Source organism: Pan troglodytes, chromosome 14 (genome assembly GCF_028858775.2).
Source record: "Pan troglodytes isolate AG18354 chromosome 14, NHGRI_mPanTro3-v2.0_pri, whole genome shotgun sequence".
NCBI classification, from domain to species: Eukaryota; Metazoa; Chordata; class Mammalia; order Primates; family Hominidae; genus Pan; species Pan troglodytes.
In genome coordinates, this window is record NC_072412.2 from 116,871,655 (window position 1) to 116,888,300 (window position 16,646).

General features: G+C 43.9%; 1 protein-coding gene across 50 annotated transcripts in view; it reads left to right on the forward strand.

Moving 5' to 3' along the window:
* The window catches only part of ARHGEF7 (Rho guanine nucleotide exchange factor 7), a 191,588-nt gene that overhangs the window by 145,103 nt on the left and 29,839 nt on the right, over positions 1-16,646 (forward strand). For all 50 annotated transcript variants that reach the window (XM_054665565.2, XM_016925546.4, XM_016925551.4 and 47 more), the window contains 4 exons: positions 8,477-8,599; positions 14,664-14,802; positions 15,581-15,640; positions 16,381-16,527. In XM_054665565.2, coding sequence (XP_054521540.1) covers positions 8,477-8,599; positions 14,664-14,802; positions 15,581-15,640; positions 16,381-16,527 — 469 coding nt within the window. The remainder of the gene's footprint in view (positions 1-8,476; positions 8,600-14,663; positions 14,803-15,580; positions 15,641-16,380; positions 16,528-16,646) is intronic.

Genomic DNA, 16,646 nt, shown 5'->3' on the forward strand with positions numbered 1-16,646 from the left:
GCGGTAGAATAGTGCACCAGCTAGATTCCTAAGGTTTCAGCTTCCGGGCTCTGACTCCCAGATGGCATCTCTAGACCTGCCCGGAGCCAAGGAGAACTCACCGTCCTGAAGGAAAGGACACGCGCCCATCTGGCTTTGCCACCTGCCGATTGTAGTGCCCCAGGGTCTTGAGCAAACATAGGCAGTAGTTAGGAAGTGGTTACCATGGGCCTTGGATGCAGTCCAGTGCTTTGCTGGCTTCAGGTGTGAACCAGTGCAGTCCCAGTGGTGGTGACTACAGGGGTATTGTGTCACCCTTCTCTAGCTCCGCTACTCATCTCACACACACGCACCCCTCTCTCTGTCTCTCTCTCTCTCTGTTTGGGAGAGAGTAAGGGAAGAGAGCAAAGAGTCTCTGCCTGGTAATTGAAAATTCTTCTGGATTTTGTTCAAGAACACCGTGGTGGTTCCTATGTGAATCAGCAAGAGTCACAGCATTACTGCTTGTGGGGTGCCCCAATTTAATGCAGATATAGCTGCAGTGAGACCAAAAACTTAAATTGCAACACCCAAGTCCCTTTGAATACTGGAAAGCCTTCCCAAGAAGGATGGGTACAAACAAGCCTAGGCTGTGAAGACTACAATAAACACCTAGCTCTTCAACGCCCAATGCCCAGACACTGACAAACATCCACAAGCATGAAGTCCATCCAGGAAAACAGGAACTCGCCAAATAAAGCTACCAGTAAACAATTCTGGAGAGACAGATAGGTGACCTTTCAGACAGAGAATTAAAAAGTAGCTATTTTGAGGAAACAGTGAAATTCAAGATGACACAGAGAAGGAAATCAGAATCCTATCAGATAAATTTAAAGAGATTGAAATATGAAAGAATCAAGCAGAAATTCTGGAGTTGAAAAATGTAGTTGACATACTGAAAAATGCATCAAAGTCTCTTAGCAGAATTGATCAAGCAGAGGAAAGAATTAGTGAGCTTGAAGACAGGCCATCTAAAAATACACAGAAGAGACTAAAGAAAGAATCAAAAACAATGAAGCATGCCTACAAGATGTAGAAAATAGCCCCAAAGGGGCAAATCCAGGAGTTATTGGCCTTAAGGAGGAAGTAAAGAGAGACATAGGGGTAGCAAGTTTATTCAAAGAGATAACAGATAACTTCCCAAACAGAGAGAAAGGTATCAATATTCAAGTACAAGAAGGTTATATTAATAAAACACGAAGTAGATTTAACCCGTAGAGACTACCTTATGGGATTTAATAAGCAAACTCCCATAGGTCAATGATGAAGAAAGGATCCTAAAAGCAGAGAGAGAAACAAATACCATACAAAGATGCTCCAGTACATCTGGCAGCAGACTTCTCAGTGGAAAGCTTCCAGGCCAGGAGACAGCGGGCCTGACATATTTAAATTGCTGAAAGCAAAAACCTTTTATCCTAGGATAGTATATCTAGCAAAAATATTCTTCAAACATGAAGGAGAAATAAAAACTTTCCCAAACAAAAGTTGAGGGATTTTATTAACACCAGCCCTGTTCTACAAGAAATGCTAAAGGGAGTTCTTCAGTCTGAAAGAAAATAATGTCAGTGAGCAATAAGAAATCACCTGAAGGTACAAAACTCACTGGTAATAGTACTCAGAAGAATACAGAACAGTATAACACTATGTGTAAACTACTCATATCTTGAGTAGAAAGGTTAAAAGATGAACTGATCAAAAACTACAACTTTTCAAGACAGTACAGTAAGATATAAGTAGAAACAACAAAAAGTTAAAAAGCACAAGGACAAAGTTAAAGTGTAGAGTTTTTAATTAATGTTCTGTTTCCTTGCTTGTTACATTGTTTACGCAATCAATGTTGTCATTTAAAAATAATGGGTTTTATTATTTGGAAGTCCATGGTAACCTCAAATTAAGAAACATACAATAGATCCATAAAAAATAAAAAGCAAGAAATTAAAACATAAAACCAGAGAGAATCACCTTTACTAAAAGGAAGACAGGAAGGAATAAAGGAAGAGAAGATTACAAAACAAGAAAACAAATGACAAAATGGCAAGAGTAAGTCCATGGTTATGAATAATAACATTGAACTTAAATGAACTAAACTCTGCAATCAAGAGCCGTAGAGTGGCTGAATGGATTAAAAAAAACCAAAAAGACAAAAAACCCAATGATCTATAAAGACACCTAAAGACTGGAAATAAGGGAATGGAAAAAGATACTCCATGCAAATGGGAACCAAAAAGAGCAGGAGTAGCTATACTTATATCAAACAAGATAGATTTCAAGACAAAAGCTAGAGACAAAGAAGGTCATTATATAATGATAAAGGGGTCAATTCAGCAAGAGGATATAGCAGTTGTAAATATGCATCCAACATTGGAGCACCCAGATAATATAAAGCAAGTATTATTAGAACTAAAGATAAACCCCAATACAATAATAGCTAGAGATGTCAACACACCACTTTCAGCACTGGACAGATCTTTGATACAGAAAAGCAGCAAAGACACTTGACTTTATCTGTACTTTAGAACAAATCAATCTAAAGATACTTACAGAACATTTCCTCTAGTGGCTTCAGAATACAGATTCTTTTCTTAGCACATGGATCATTCTTAAGGATCATCTATATTAAGCACAAAACAAGTCTTAAAAATTTTTTAAAAATGAAATTCATCTCTTAAAAAAATATAATTTTATCAAGATTCTTCTGACCACAATGGAATAAAACTAGAAATCAATAATGAGGAATTTTGGAAACTATGCAGACACATGGAAATTAAACAGTGTGCTCCTGAATGACCAATGGGTCAATGAAGAAATTAAGAAAATTTAAAAATTTCTTGAAACAAATTATCATGTAAACACAGCATACCAAAACCTATGGGGTACAGCAAAAGCTGTATTAAGAGGAAGTTTATAGCTGTAAGCACCTACATCAAAAAGTAGAAAAACTTCAAATAAACAACCTTAATGATGCATCTTAACAAGAAAAGCAAGAGCAAACCAAACCCAAAATTGTAGAAGGAAAATAATAAAGATTACAGTGGAAGTAAATGAATTTGAAATATTACAAAAGATCGATGAAACCAAAAGTGGCTTTTTTGAAAAAATAAAATTGACAAACCTTTAGTCAGACTAAGAAAAAAGAGAAGACCCAAATAAATAATTTTTCTTTTTCGTTTCTGATTTTAAAACTGATACTGCAGAAATTCAGACTCACTAGAGGCTACTGTGAACAACTGTATGCCAGTAAATTGGAGAACTTAGAAGCTTTGGTAGTCAACAAGAGAGACCTGCCAGAGGTCATGTGGTTACAGGGGCCCCGTGTCCCTGTGTGTGTGTGTGCATGTGTGTGTGTGTGTCTGTCTCCACCCTGAGTGGGAGCAGGAGGCTACTTGTGAAGTCTCATCTCTGAAGGCCATCTGTTGATCACGCCAGGCTGCTGGGTTCCTTGCGGCTGGAGATGTGTATGGAGGTTCCCCCAGCACGTTGCTCTGTCTTCATGGGCGTCTCAGTTTCCATCTGAAATCACTTGTTGATGAACTGAGAACCATTCCTCTGTCTAGTTAGCAGTATCACTAGGAGTAAATGTGTTACGGGGGAAACTGCTTAGCATTTGATTTCTCAAGTGTTTTTTCTGAGACCCAGTAATCTTCTGGGTAAGGAAAAAAAAAAAACCCTTGGGTACCCCCTTTCACCTTGTGCTGTTGCTGTTACTGTGAAGATGTAGATGGTATGTGTGACTCTAGCTGCCATCAGATCATTCATGGACACAATGCAACATCACACCTGTTAGATTATGGCTTTGGTTCTGCCAGGAGGCCTGGTGGGAGCAGCTGGCATGATGCGTGCTGCCTCTAGTGACTTGTGTGCACCATCCTGCTGCCCAAGGCCTGGATGTAGCCCCCGTGGGGTGCCTTGTCTGCATGTTATCACACTCTGAAGAGCAGCCTGTGGAGCACAAGAGAGAACCGAGGGGAACATCCCCTCCTTTAATTCTGAACTCATATTCTGTAATGGTGATTTCTGTGAGTCTGGTTGGTTGTCGTGTGAATTCAGGTGTCTAGGCAGCGTTATGTGTGGAATATGTTGGCACGTTATGCTCGAGTCCTAGGGCTCAGCTGACCTCTATGAGCTTTATCTGCTACTGAATTAATGAACAAGGGCTTTATTAGCCATGAAACTTTGGTGATGGCAGTGACAGAAAATTCTTGGAGAATTGGTCTGGGACTGAAAGAGGTAATAAAAATCTAGAGCCTAGGCTCAGTGCAGTGAATTAAATAGGAAAAACCACTGGTACCGTGAATTGTTCATTTATAAGCTATGCTGAAATATGACTTAATTTTCGTTAATTGATGAAATATCAGAAATGAAAATCAGTTTATCCAGATTTCCTTTTCTGAATGGATCGGGGCCGTGGCACTGGACTAGGTAGGAGATGAAATCTTAGCATAGCCCATGGCCCAGCACTGAGCAGTATTTCTGCAATCCTAAGAATTTAACCCATTGTGGGTAGCACATATCCAATAACTTTCCTGTGCCACATCTCTGGCAGTGTTTTCTGTGCGTATACCTTTGGCATTCCATCATTACCCAGTGCTCTTCAGTCCTCCTAGTGAGGCATGCAGGGTCCTGTCATTCTAGAAGCCCGCCTCTTCCTGATGTTTCCTGTGTCTCTGAGGATGAACATCACCTGCTCAGATGTCAGAAGATTCTCAAAACCTGTGTGTCTTAAGGGGCGTGTTCTTCCTCCTCTGTAGGCTGGCAGCAGTTTGTAGCTCCTGTCACTGAGACTACATAATTGTCTTCAGTTTACTTTTGTACAAAATGATAGAACTCACTTTAAGGTAGAGACTGTTTCTTACCCTGTTTTTAATCTGTTCCCATTGCCTTGTAATGGTGCTGCATACATATAGTAGTTGAAATTAATTTGAGTCAGTGACTACCCTGCAAATGGACAGAACTGTGGCTAATCCCGGTAGGTTGTGGAAACCCCGCTTAGCTGTTCACAGTTGGAAATGGGTCTGCAGCAGTGCAGATGCTAGCTTACTTTGCCTTCTGTTGTGTTTTAATAAACTAAACAGTAAAGCACCATAATTGCATGACACATTCAGGATTTGGAAACATGGCTTGGATGAATTAGACCAGTGTTGTTGAGAGCTTGCATTGATGGAAACATGCTATATCTGCTACACAAATTTCAGTAGCCTCTAGCCACGTGGGGCTGTGAAGTTCTGGAAATGAGATTAACGCAACTGAAGAACTGAATTTTTAATTTTTTAAAAAAATTTAATTAACCTCACTTGAAATAGCTGCAGGTGGCTAGTGGCTGTTGGATTTGAGGGTAAAGAAGCATGGTAGAGAAGGCAGGTGGGACAGCCTCCCATCTGCGCAGAGGTCTGTATGTCACCGCCACCGGCAGGAAGACTTCTGCATCCTAACCCTTAGCCTCCTTGTGCTGTGGGCAAGGTCCCTGCTGTTGCAGACCCCACTAAATTCCCAGTCCGTGCAGGTAACTGTTGTGCTTCTGTGAGCCCCCTCCAGTACTCTGGGTGGGGACATGTCTTGCTCAGACAGAGATCAAAGGAGAGCTAAGAGAGGGAAAGAGATGGGCAGTTAAATATTAAAGGAGGGCGTTGGCCTTTTTTTACACAGCACAGGGAAGAGACTAGTATGTGGAGGGAGCACTTACATTTGGTAGATGTTCTTACACAGATCAGCCACCTGAACCTGTGTGGGATATTTTTATTACCTACATTTTACATTTCTATTGTCTGTATTATTTACCGTAACTACATTTGACATCTACATATTGCTATGTTTTAGAAGCAGAGGTTTCCTGAAGGCCATGTTTTATAAAACTGACATGTTATCTAGTCTAGAAGGGAAGGCCCAGCCGGGCATGGTGGTGCATGCCTGTAATCCCAGCTACTCGGGAGGCTGAGACACGAGAATCGCTTGAACCGGGAAGGCGGAGGTTGCAATGAGCTGAGATGGCGCCATTACACTGCAGCCTGGGTAACAAGAGAGAAACTCCATCTCAAAAAAAAAAAAAGAAGAAGAAGAAGACCCATTGTGCTGGGAATGCTTGAGAGTCTGAGGAGAGAAAACGGTGGGTGGTGGGATTTGGAACCTCTGTCACAGCGTTACTTCCTGTGCTTTTCTGTCTCCACAGCTATTGTAGGACGTACTGATAACAGCTCAGTAAATTTTCTTAAATTGATGAGAACAGGAACAGTCTTTTTGAGCCTCTGTTAACAGTTACTAAGAAATGAATAAAAAATGGTTGAAAAACAGGGAGAAGACCAAGTTAGCATAAATTTTGAGTGCTCTGTGGTTTGAACATGAGATTTTTCCTAATACTTGTGACTTGCTGATTCTCCTGACTATGACTTTCTCCAGCCAGTACTTAGCCGCGGAGCGGAAAGCAGTGCTCCTGAAGGTGGAGGCACACCCAGAGACTGCATGGAGGTGGAACCGGGAAGTCCGGGGCCTGAGGTCCTGCCTGCAGGGTTGAAAGGCATGCCTGCCAGCAGACACATTTGGGAGCCAGAGTGTGCTGTGGTCTGAATGTGTTTCCCCAGATCATCTGTTATTACAGATGATCACCAATTGGATGGTATTAAAAGGTGGGCCTTGGAGGTGGGTAGGTTGTGAGGATGCAGCTCTCATGAATGGGATCAGCAGCCTTGTAACAGCTGTGAGGGAGCTGTTTTGCCCCTTCCCCCCTGTGAGGATGCAATAGGGGACCACCTGCGGGTGCCTTGATCTTAGGCTTCCAACCTCCAGAGCTGTGGGCAGTGCGTTTCTGTTGCTGGAAAATTACCCAGTCTGCGGTGTTCTGTTCCCAGCAGGGGCGGACTGAGGCCGTGTGCTTATCGGTGGGGACAGCAGAACAGAAGCAGTGTCCCCATGAGTTGTAGGCCTGGACCTTAGTCCCAGGCTCCAGCCACCTTTGTGTTGGATGCTGACGTCTTTCATTTTTTTTTTTGCATTCCTCTGTCATTTTGGTCAAGTACCTGCTCTGGGAACTTCCCGAGGAGCAAGTGCATGCCAGGCAGTTAATCCATGTGAATGCTCACGGTTGACTCAGATGGAGACAGTTAGAGGCAGCGATTTCCACCCCCGTTTCAAGGGGTGCTTCAGTGTTTCTGGGCTCTGGTGCTGAGGAGCCCCATGCTGTTCCTCATTCTCGGTGTGAACAGGTGTTTCTCACTCAGAGCTCTTCGCATCCTTGTTTCTGGGCTTCTGAATGACTCTGCTGTTGTCTGGGGCCTCGGTCTTCTTTTGGCCTGTGTCGATGCTCGTGGACACCTTCGGTCTTGTGCCTTGCACTCTTTCTGTTTAGTCGTGTGATGATTTCTTTGATTGACTTCTGCTTATATTTTTGGTTTTCTGTATCATGAACTTTTATTCTGATGTGGAATGACTATCATATTTCCTTTTTCTCCTTTGCTCCTTCATTCCGCTTTTTTTAGGCTAATGTATTTGTCGTCCTTTCATGCCTTCTTATAATTAAGGTTGGCACACTAAAAGCACTTTGGAAGTGCTGTCCGAGAGTTGGGACTGGTTGACTCTTGTTTTCTGTAGGAATCCCTGGTGTTCATGTTTTTGGTCACTTTTTCTCTGGCTCCCATTCCCTAGGTAGGAGGATGTAGTCCTTCTGGTAACATTGTGGGTATCTGGGGAGCAAAGACACCCTGGGGTGCGGGGAAGGTGGTAAGAGTTCACGTGGGTCTCCTGTTTTCAGCACACGTGCCCCTGCTCCGGGTTGTTGCTGTTGTCCTTCAGAAACTCTGAGGTCTGGAGAGGTGAGCGTGTACCCCGTTAGGCACACCCAACACTGAGGCGGCACCACCAGGTCCCTGATGCCCACAGCTTGTGCCGACTCGTCACCCCTCATGCAGCTTCCAGTGCTGGTTCTGGTAGTCTCTTCCTCATTCTTTTTGTTCTCATGAGTTTATGCTTCTTGGAAAAGCCTGTTAACTGTCAGGATGCTGTGGATCTGGGGAGGAGAGGCACCTGATAGGTGGGCTTGCTTTCTAGTCTCTAACCTGAAGGGAAAGGCGGGTTTTGTATTTTTTGTTAGTCTTGATGCTGCTGCTTTGGTAGAAAACCTCACAGACTGAATAACCACATTCAATAATTCTCCTTATTTTATGCAAAGCTGAAGGCTCTGTGACATCTGTTTTTCTCACTGCCCAAAGAACTTGGGCCTGAGGGTTGGTTGGGATGCTGTGCAGTCTGAATGCTGCTGGAGAGGACCTGGCAGCACAGCTGCTTTCTGGGCGCCCCTTCTCCCTGCTAGACTCAAGGCAGCAACACGTGTGTGCTGGGATCGGGGCCTCTTGTTTTCACAGATAGGTGCAGAGGGAGGTTTTCCTTACTCAGAGTATTATATGTCTGTCAGTTAGCAGTTGTCCTGTCTGTAAAACTGATGACTATTTCCCTTTGTGTCGCATTTCTCCAGGTTGCCCGAAGCTCAGCAGAGAGTCGGAGGCTGCTTTTTAAACCTGATGCCACAGATGAAAACCCTGTACCTCACGTATTGTGCCAATCACCCTTCTGCAGTGAATGTCCTCACGGAACACAGGTGCAGCTCGCTAGGCACCTTGGCAACAGGGAGGGTGGATGGCTCTGTGTCCTTCAAATAGTGCATGAAATAGTAAGATGCTAATAGTCCCTTGGTTATTAAAGGGTATGAATTTTAATTACCCCTCAAAATTAGTGCTTGAGAAGTACTGGTAAGAAGTCTTTAAAATGATGGTGAGTATTTTTGTAAAAAGACAAATCTTTTCAATGTCTTCCCTACAGCCTGAAGCCCTTTGGCTTATAGGTTGAAGGGGTTAGTAAGTGTTCTGGGGTGTAGCCACAAGCTTAGTCAAGGGTCCTGGAATCATATTTCAGTTCTTAAAACTGGAAGTACATGAGTCCGAGTTACATCAGCTGTAACAGAAAGTATCTCATTTCAGATTAATACAGGTTTTATACACAAAACATTACATTGGAGACCCTTAGCTTTTCATCCTGAAACTAAAAACAAGTGCAACAGAGAATGCACAGACGTTTTGCTTATTTTATGAGGCAAGACAGTGTCTGCTTCCTGCGAATTGGAGGAAGATGTTTCTCAGCTGTTTCAGTTACTGAGGAGGATCTCAGTCATTAGCGAGTGTTAAGAATTGATTTGTTTGAGGATTGGCTTGGAGGAGACCACACCGGGGCTTACAGAGCTCAGAGGCTCACTTTCTGCTTCTAAAAAGATTTATATTAATGTTTTACAAAAAATTAATACAAAGATTTATATTAATATTTTACAAAAAACTTCATAATTTCTTTTGAAAACAGAAATTCACACATTTTCAAAACCATAAATGGAAAAGTATTGTTTTAGTAGCATAAAGATAAATGCCATTGTCTTTCTAACTTAAGTATTTAACTTCAGCTTAACCGAACATTTCCACTGAAAGCCTCGTCAGTGAACAGGTGTTGGTTGCCTCTTCAGAAGCACATTTGGGGCTCAGGTGTGGCACTGTGTGGGTGTCCTAGGACAGCTCAGACATGGCAGCAGGGTGGACTCGGCTCTGGCTGTGGCTGCTCCCTTCAGGCTCTGCAGCCTTGGGCAGATTTCCTCCTGTCTCTGGGTTTCAGCTGCCTTTGCTGAAGGAACTCATTCACAGGGGTGTTATAAGCATTCAAGCTAAAACTGTCAGCAGGTCAGGTCAGGGTGAACGCACCAAATGCTCAGTGAATATTCTGTTGTCTTCTATTGTTTCTTCGTTTTTTAATTTTTTTATTTTTTAAAAAAGACCCTGGATAGTTACTGTTTCCTGGGTGTGCTCAAATATAAAAGGATTAAGATTTTTTGAACTTCCTGTTTGTTACTAAAGCATCTGCAGCCCTGAAAGGAAACAGCAGCCTTGAACAATGTAGTGAAAGGAAAGGAAGTTAGAACTCACAGCAGTGGCAGAAAAGGAAAACCCAAAGAACCCTCCCTCTGCACGTCCCACTTGGGAGCGTGGGCCATGTCCGCAGCGTCTCCAAGCGTCCAGCATGTTTCCAGTTATGTGCTATGCCCCTACCCCTGGGAATTTATACATTGAATGAGATTTCCAGAAAGCACAATGCAAGTGTTAAATTTGTATCTCTGGAAATTCTTCAAGAATTGTTGATGGAGTGATGAGGAAGATGAACAGAAAGTTCATCTTTCTGAGGACCTGTCCTAAAGATGACATTGAAAGTCACTAGGACTGTTAGTTTCCTAAAATGCGAAGCCATTCAAGAGCAGTGCTTGCGGGCGTGTGCTGTGTTGATCCTCTTCTCTGTTATTACCTTAATGAGTGTGTTTGTCAGGTCTTAATGTACGTGTAGCATTTTCCTGAAGTAACTAGAAGAAAGAATACAGGTGGGTTTTTGAGTCAGGAGGGTCTTTGTGCCTCCTTCCCAGGGCTGCCAGAGAGTGGAGGGGCAGGCTGAGGCCCGCTCGGGACAGCAGCCCCGGGGCAAGTCACCGTTGCTTTAGTGCTGGGAGTCAGAGCTGCGGCGAGAGGAAGGTCCCCCGAGCCAGCAGGTGCCGCCACTGTGGAACATGAAGCTTGTGTGCCCTCCCGAGGTCCCTGCGCCACGAGAGTTCCCGCCGTGTTGGCCACAGATTCCTCCCCACCCCAAAGACACAGCAGTGAATTGGGGTCAGGCTTCCTACCTCCTGCCTTTGTGCTTGGATTCTTTCTTGTTCTTCTTGCCAGCTTTTCCATGTGTGTGACAGTCTTTAAGCTGCCACGCCTGGGGTAGACTAATGTGCTCATGCTGTGGAGTAATTTTTAAGGATTGGTTCAAGTGCAGTGGGTTGAAGTTTAAAGTCTTATTTGCATCCTCACTGTCCTTGTGTTACTTGGGTTTATGTTCTAAGTGTGAGCCCTGCGAGTGCAGAATGCCAACTCTGACCGTTTTAGCAGCTCAGACCTTCTGCCGCGTCTAGTGATGGCGGCAACACTTGTCCATGGCCGGCTATTTTGAATGAACGATGGGTGTCATAATTTAGCCTTTGAAAGTGATTTTTTTCCCAGCAGTTTGTTCCTCTGCACTTGGCTCCTTGCTTGCATGTGTTTTGTGGCTGCCGTCAGCCCACAGCACTGTGTCAGTAAGGACTGAGGAGACCCACTGTGTACGGGCTGCTGGCATCAGCAGAACTGAAGCTGAAAGAGCAGTCTTTGGTCAGAGTAGCTGTAACTAGCTGTTTCGTTTTATTATGGCACTACTATTTTTTTTTTTAACTTCAAACTGAAACTAAAACGATGATCCACAAACATTTATAAAATTTCATTTCCTTTTTAACTGTATTTGTTCTGGCATTGTAAGAGTGTCTTGTGGATATTAAAAGGAGTTTGGCTTGCACACGTTTCACATTTTTGGCTTCAGGGCTTTTTTTGAGGGAGTGGTGATGAGGGTAGCTCTGTTTAGTTTTGTTAGTTTTTCTCTGCTGTACCATAGTTAGGAAATTTCACAGGTAACCCTGAAATATAAATAATGACCTGAATGGATTTTTCCTTGATTCTTATTTTGGTGGAAAAGGTACTTATGTGGATTACATTTAAAGGAATTGAAATATATTTTTAGTATCATAAAGTTTGATTTTCATGGGTCTGCCTGGTAAATTCTCCAACACCTAGAGAATTGTTGGTAAAATATAAATTGCTCCTGTCTGAAGCCCTCATGTCACTCTATTCATGCTTTAGGAATGGACAGAGTGAGTAGTAGGAAGAGAAGCACTTCTGAGTAAGAACTGAGTGGAGGGGAGGGATGTGTGTGTGTGGAACAGGCTGCCCGTGGTCAGAGGGGCCGGCCATGCCATCCGCATAGCAGGGGTCCGCCTTGGGTGCAGAGCGTCAGCTGTTCTGCTGGCAGTGATGGTGTGGGCAGTGACCTTCATGCAGGCCGTCCTCTGTATCACTTGCAAAATTGTAGGTCTGCCCCACCCAGTGATGTTTGGAGCATTGATGTCTGTGAGTGCCTGCCCTGGTGCCTAGCATGGTGAGCAGTCCTGTGGCTCCTCCTCTGTCCTTGTGGTCCTGCTGTCCACAGAGTGCTCACTGTTGCCCCAGCTGAGAAAGGGGCAGGGGACAGTGGCTGTAGTGGCTGCAGCAGATGGGAGTCTGTCCTGGACCCTCCTCAGTTCCCCACCCATCTCCCCGGGGAAGGTGGATGCTGAGGAAAGAAGGCAGAGGACGTGTGCATGTTTAGAAATGATAGGAACACATGCGGTGTGCTCATGGGCTCATGTCAATGCAGCCTGCACGGTGAGCAGGACACCTTGCTGTGCAGGTGTTACCCACAGCAGGCCCCTGAAGATGGCACTGTGCTTTATTTCAGTAATCTCCAGCCTGGGATTGTCTCAAGGAAACGACTTTTGGAAAGCACAAAGTTACAGACAAAAGATGTTGAGTTGTCTGTTGCCCACAAAAGTGCACTTGCTCACGTGCGTGCGTGCTCTCTCTCACAAAGACAGACACCACGTACACACACTCGGAAGTACTCTTGACAGTCTCTGTGCTACTAATTTTTAAAACAGCATCAACACGATGGGCAGCCTTACAGAAATAATTATGAAGCCTTATATATGGAGTTGATAAAATGTTTCTTGTCTTAATTTTTTGTAAGTGGATATATGCAACATTACCCTTTTTTATAATTTGCTTGAGTATTGATAATATCTGTTAAGTGTGTGTATGTATGTGTTTATTGGAAGTATTTCTTGTTGGCAAGGACGGACAGAGGTGCCGCACCCACATCGTTACTGTTTTTACACAGCATAGGACCGCGCCCTGGCCTTGGTTAACGAGACCACCCTGGTTTTGTAGAAGGCGTTGAGATGTAAGTGGCCTTCTCAGAAGGTCTTACGTGCTTAGGAAGTGGAAGGCTGGTTTCCTAATGACTGTTTGGTTTTCAGCATGGTATTTGAATTGGTTTCATTGGAGGACATTTTCCCTGGCTGCCCTGGCAGGGGATCCACATGGAATAAGGAGGGTGAGAAGCGGGAAGGGCTGGCACCACCCTGGCTCTCAGTCCTCCTTATGGGAAGCTGTGTTGAGGTTGAACTCTCTGAAACTGTTAATACTCACTATTTGTGGACTCGTTTTCCTCTGGGTTAGCCTAAACACTGTCTGTCTTTTCCCTGGGAGCGCTTGATGGTTCTGGTGTCCCCGAGGCCTCCGGCAGTAGCCAGCTTGGCTGGGGTGGTGCAGTGGGAGGCTCCTGTGAGACCAGAACCGGAAATTGGCTTGTTTCTCAGTTTTGCTGTTAGGATTTTCATATTTATTTTAGGACATCGTTTACATAATGAGGATATAAAAGTATCTTTTCCTTTTAAGGGAAAACCTCTAGACTAGGAAAATTTGTTCCTAGGATTTGTGCCATGGGTATCATTTGAACCAAGCTCTGCTGACTAGAGACCCCTGTCTCCTAGGATGGGGCGTGGTGATGGGGCGGGGGTCACCTGGGTCTCCTGGATGGGATGTGGTGACTGAGAAGTCATCCTGGTCTGGACCTGGCATCGGCTGCCAGCGCTGGTGCTGCCTCCCCTCCTTTCTGTGGGCTGTACACTGTCAGATGTGTGGACTGATGGCACATGCAGTTTGAGGGACAGCAGACCCAGGGCCTGACAGAGACCTCAGAGATCGCCAGTGAAGGGGTGTTGCGGTCAGGTGACTGTCAGCCTTAACAAACGTGTGGGTGAAGAGCTGGACCCCCCCACCACAGAAGCCTGCCCGTGTCCTCTGCCACAGCCATGGGAACTCTGAGGACAAAGATGACACACATGAGGACCCACTGTAGGGAAAGCTAGGCGAGGCACTGTGAAGGGGATGCTGAAAGAGGAATACAGAAAGTTCCAAAACTTGTTTCTGACTCTTTAATTTTGGGATGTGCACTGTTTCTTTGTCCATACACAGGGACACCTTCCTTCCTTACGTGTTGTGAGGATTGAATGTAACAATGCTTTTGAAGTTCTAAAGCATAAATCAGCATTCGCTGTCTGCACACAGGGACCCCTTTCTTCCTCACGTATTGTGAGGATTAAACTTAAAGCTTTTGAAGTTCTGAAGCCTACATCAGCGTTTGCTCTCTTCTCTTGCTGCTTCTCGCGCTCCTCACCCCAAGAGCCATTGCCTACTCCCAGGCTGAGTGCTGGCAGCACATAGGTGGGGCCTGCTCGCTGGACGAACTTGCATCTGGGGATGACTACCATCAGTGTGCTCTAGCTCTTTACCGGAGCAGCTCGGTCCTTGTTCTACCACCTTGAGACTCTGAGATTATTGGAATCCATTCTGGCTCTGAGTGTGCATGTTTCCATTGGATATGTCTGCATGGCACTGATGTGCTGGAGGGCCTCGCCATCAGTAGGATCTCATGGAGACCCACATGTCCTGTGCTGTGTATAGTTATTGTTGCTCATATGAGAGCAGGAACGGGACCCCTTAGGGATGGGAGTCCCCTTTGGCATTTCCAGATAAGCAGCGCAGATTTGGGATAAAAGCTGGAGCCTTCCAGATGTTAAAAGCAACACTTATGTTTCATAAATTCTGGCTGTTGCTCATGGAGATGAGAGAGCCACCATTGTCTCTCATTGCTAACCACGAGTGTCTGTCTTGCCACTTGCTGCCCAGTGAGGAGTTGGGGGAGTTCATGGAGACCAAAGGTGCCAGCAGCCCTGGGATTCTCGTGCTGACCACGGGCCTGAGCAAACCCTTCATGCGCCTGGATAAATACCCTACGCTGCTCAAAGAGCTGGAGAGACACATGGAGGTACTGCGCTTTCATTCTCTTACTTGGAGTCCTTACCAAGGGTTAGTGGCATGGTCAGACTTACTGTGAAAGAAAGTATTATTCACGATTCATTTTAGAAGCCAGAACCAACAGAGTTTACAAAGAGTTTTGTTAAATATTATGTTTTTCTCCTTATTCCAGCTCTATTAGAAAACATTTACCCCTTATCTCTCTTTTACCCACTGCTGCTGATTGAAAAGTTTCCAAAAGCTGAAACATGAGAACTGATTTTCAGATAGTGTTGAGATGTCTTACCTGGATCATCCAGCTACAAACAATGTGTGCATAGGTTATAGGGTAATACTGTACTAATCATTTGATGAATGATTGTGCTCTTTTAATTTTGAATAACAGGTTGCAGCCTAGCAGAAATTTGGGTTAAAGATACTCTCTTGGCTTGAGTTGGCAAACCTTTTCTATAAGGGGGCAGACTGTAGGGTCTTCTTCACGGCTACACAGCTCTGCCATTGTAGATACTGCATGTGAGCCGTGGCAGTGTTCCAATAAGACTTTATTGATGAAGCAAGTGTTGGCTTCCCCACCCCTGCTGCTTGTGACTGTTCTCTTCCAGCTTATATTTCCCCAAAGTCTAATGGCTTCGTGATTTGCTGAAAGACTGACACTTTAATGCTGAGGGAAAAAGGGAATGTTAAGGGTTGAAAAGTGTTAGAAAAGTTTCAAGCTGGTCTGTAGAAAGTACCTTTTTAAGAAAAGCTTTTCCTTATGAAAGCTAATTGTATGTTTCTTTTACTCAAAGGATTATCATACAGATAGACAAGATATTCAAAAATCCATGGCTGCCTTCAAAAACCTTTCAGTAAGTGATTAAGCATATTGTTTTCCCCCCCAGACATTATTGTGACAAATGAATGTAAAAGAATTATCAACTGAAAAAGTCAAATGATTAAAAAATGACTTGTGCTGACATGAAAGAAAAACAGAGTCGGCATTCTGTGGCTGGTAAACTCCTTTTAGTGGACTATGATAGAATAATTATTTAAATTTTTTAAAATCACTGTATAATTGATGTTAGATCCACTTTAAAATTGTTTAAAACATTTTTTTACCCTTCATTCATGTTGTCTTTAATGATTTATTGCAAAACAGAACAATGGTGGTTCCATTTTCTCTGCTGTTGTGTTGTCTTACCAACTGCGTTTTGGAAATACATGCCTTATTTTATAGCACAAGTTATACTTTCTGTTTCTTCTCTTCAGTCTTCCATATTGGCAAACACGAACAAAACCAGAATGAAAATACAGTTCTTGTCCTGTCCACATTTCTTTTTTGTACAAGTGGCAAAATGTGCTGTATCTTTCTAAAATAATACTTCGTATTCCAGAGCAGTTGTGTGTGTTGCTTCTCTTAACTTGGTTTCATACTTCTAAGCAAATACTTTCAATTCCGTATAATTAAGCAAATCGCTCAATAAATTATCTGTCTGAAGAAGTAAGATATAAAGCAATAATTGTCTTAAGGATGATACAAAGCAATGTGGCCGGAACTTGACATTCTGAAAGTTTATGTCTGTTAACAGTGTTGTTCTGTGTCTGTCAGGCCCAATGTCAAGAAGTCCGGAAAAGGAAAGAGCTTGAGCTGCAGATCCTGACGGAAGCCATCCGGAACTGGGAGGGCGATGACATTAAAACTCTGGGCAACGTCACTTACATGTCCCAGGTCCTGATTCAGTGTGCCGGAAGTGAGGTACTGCTGCCCACGTGCACGCACCAGGGTTTCTGTCCCACTCTTAGGAGCTCATAGCAGAAGATTTTAAAGGCATCTCAAGCGATGAAAAACGTCTAATAGAAGCTCTATCTTATAAT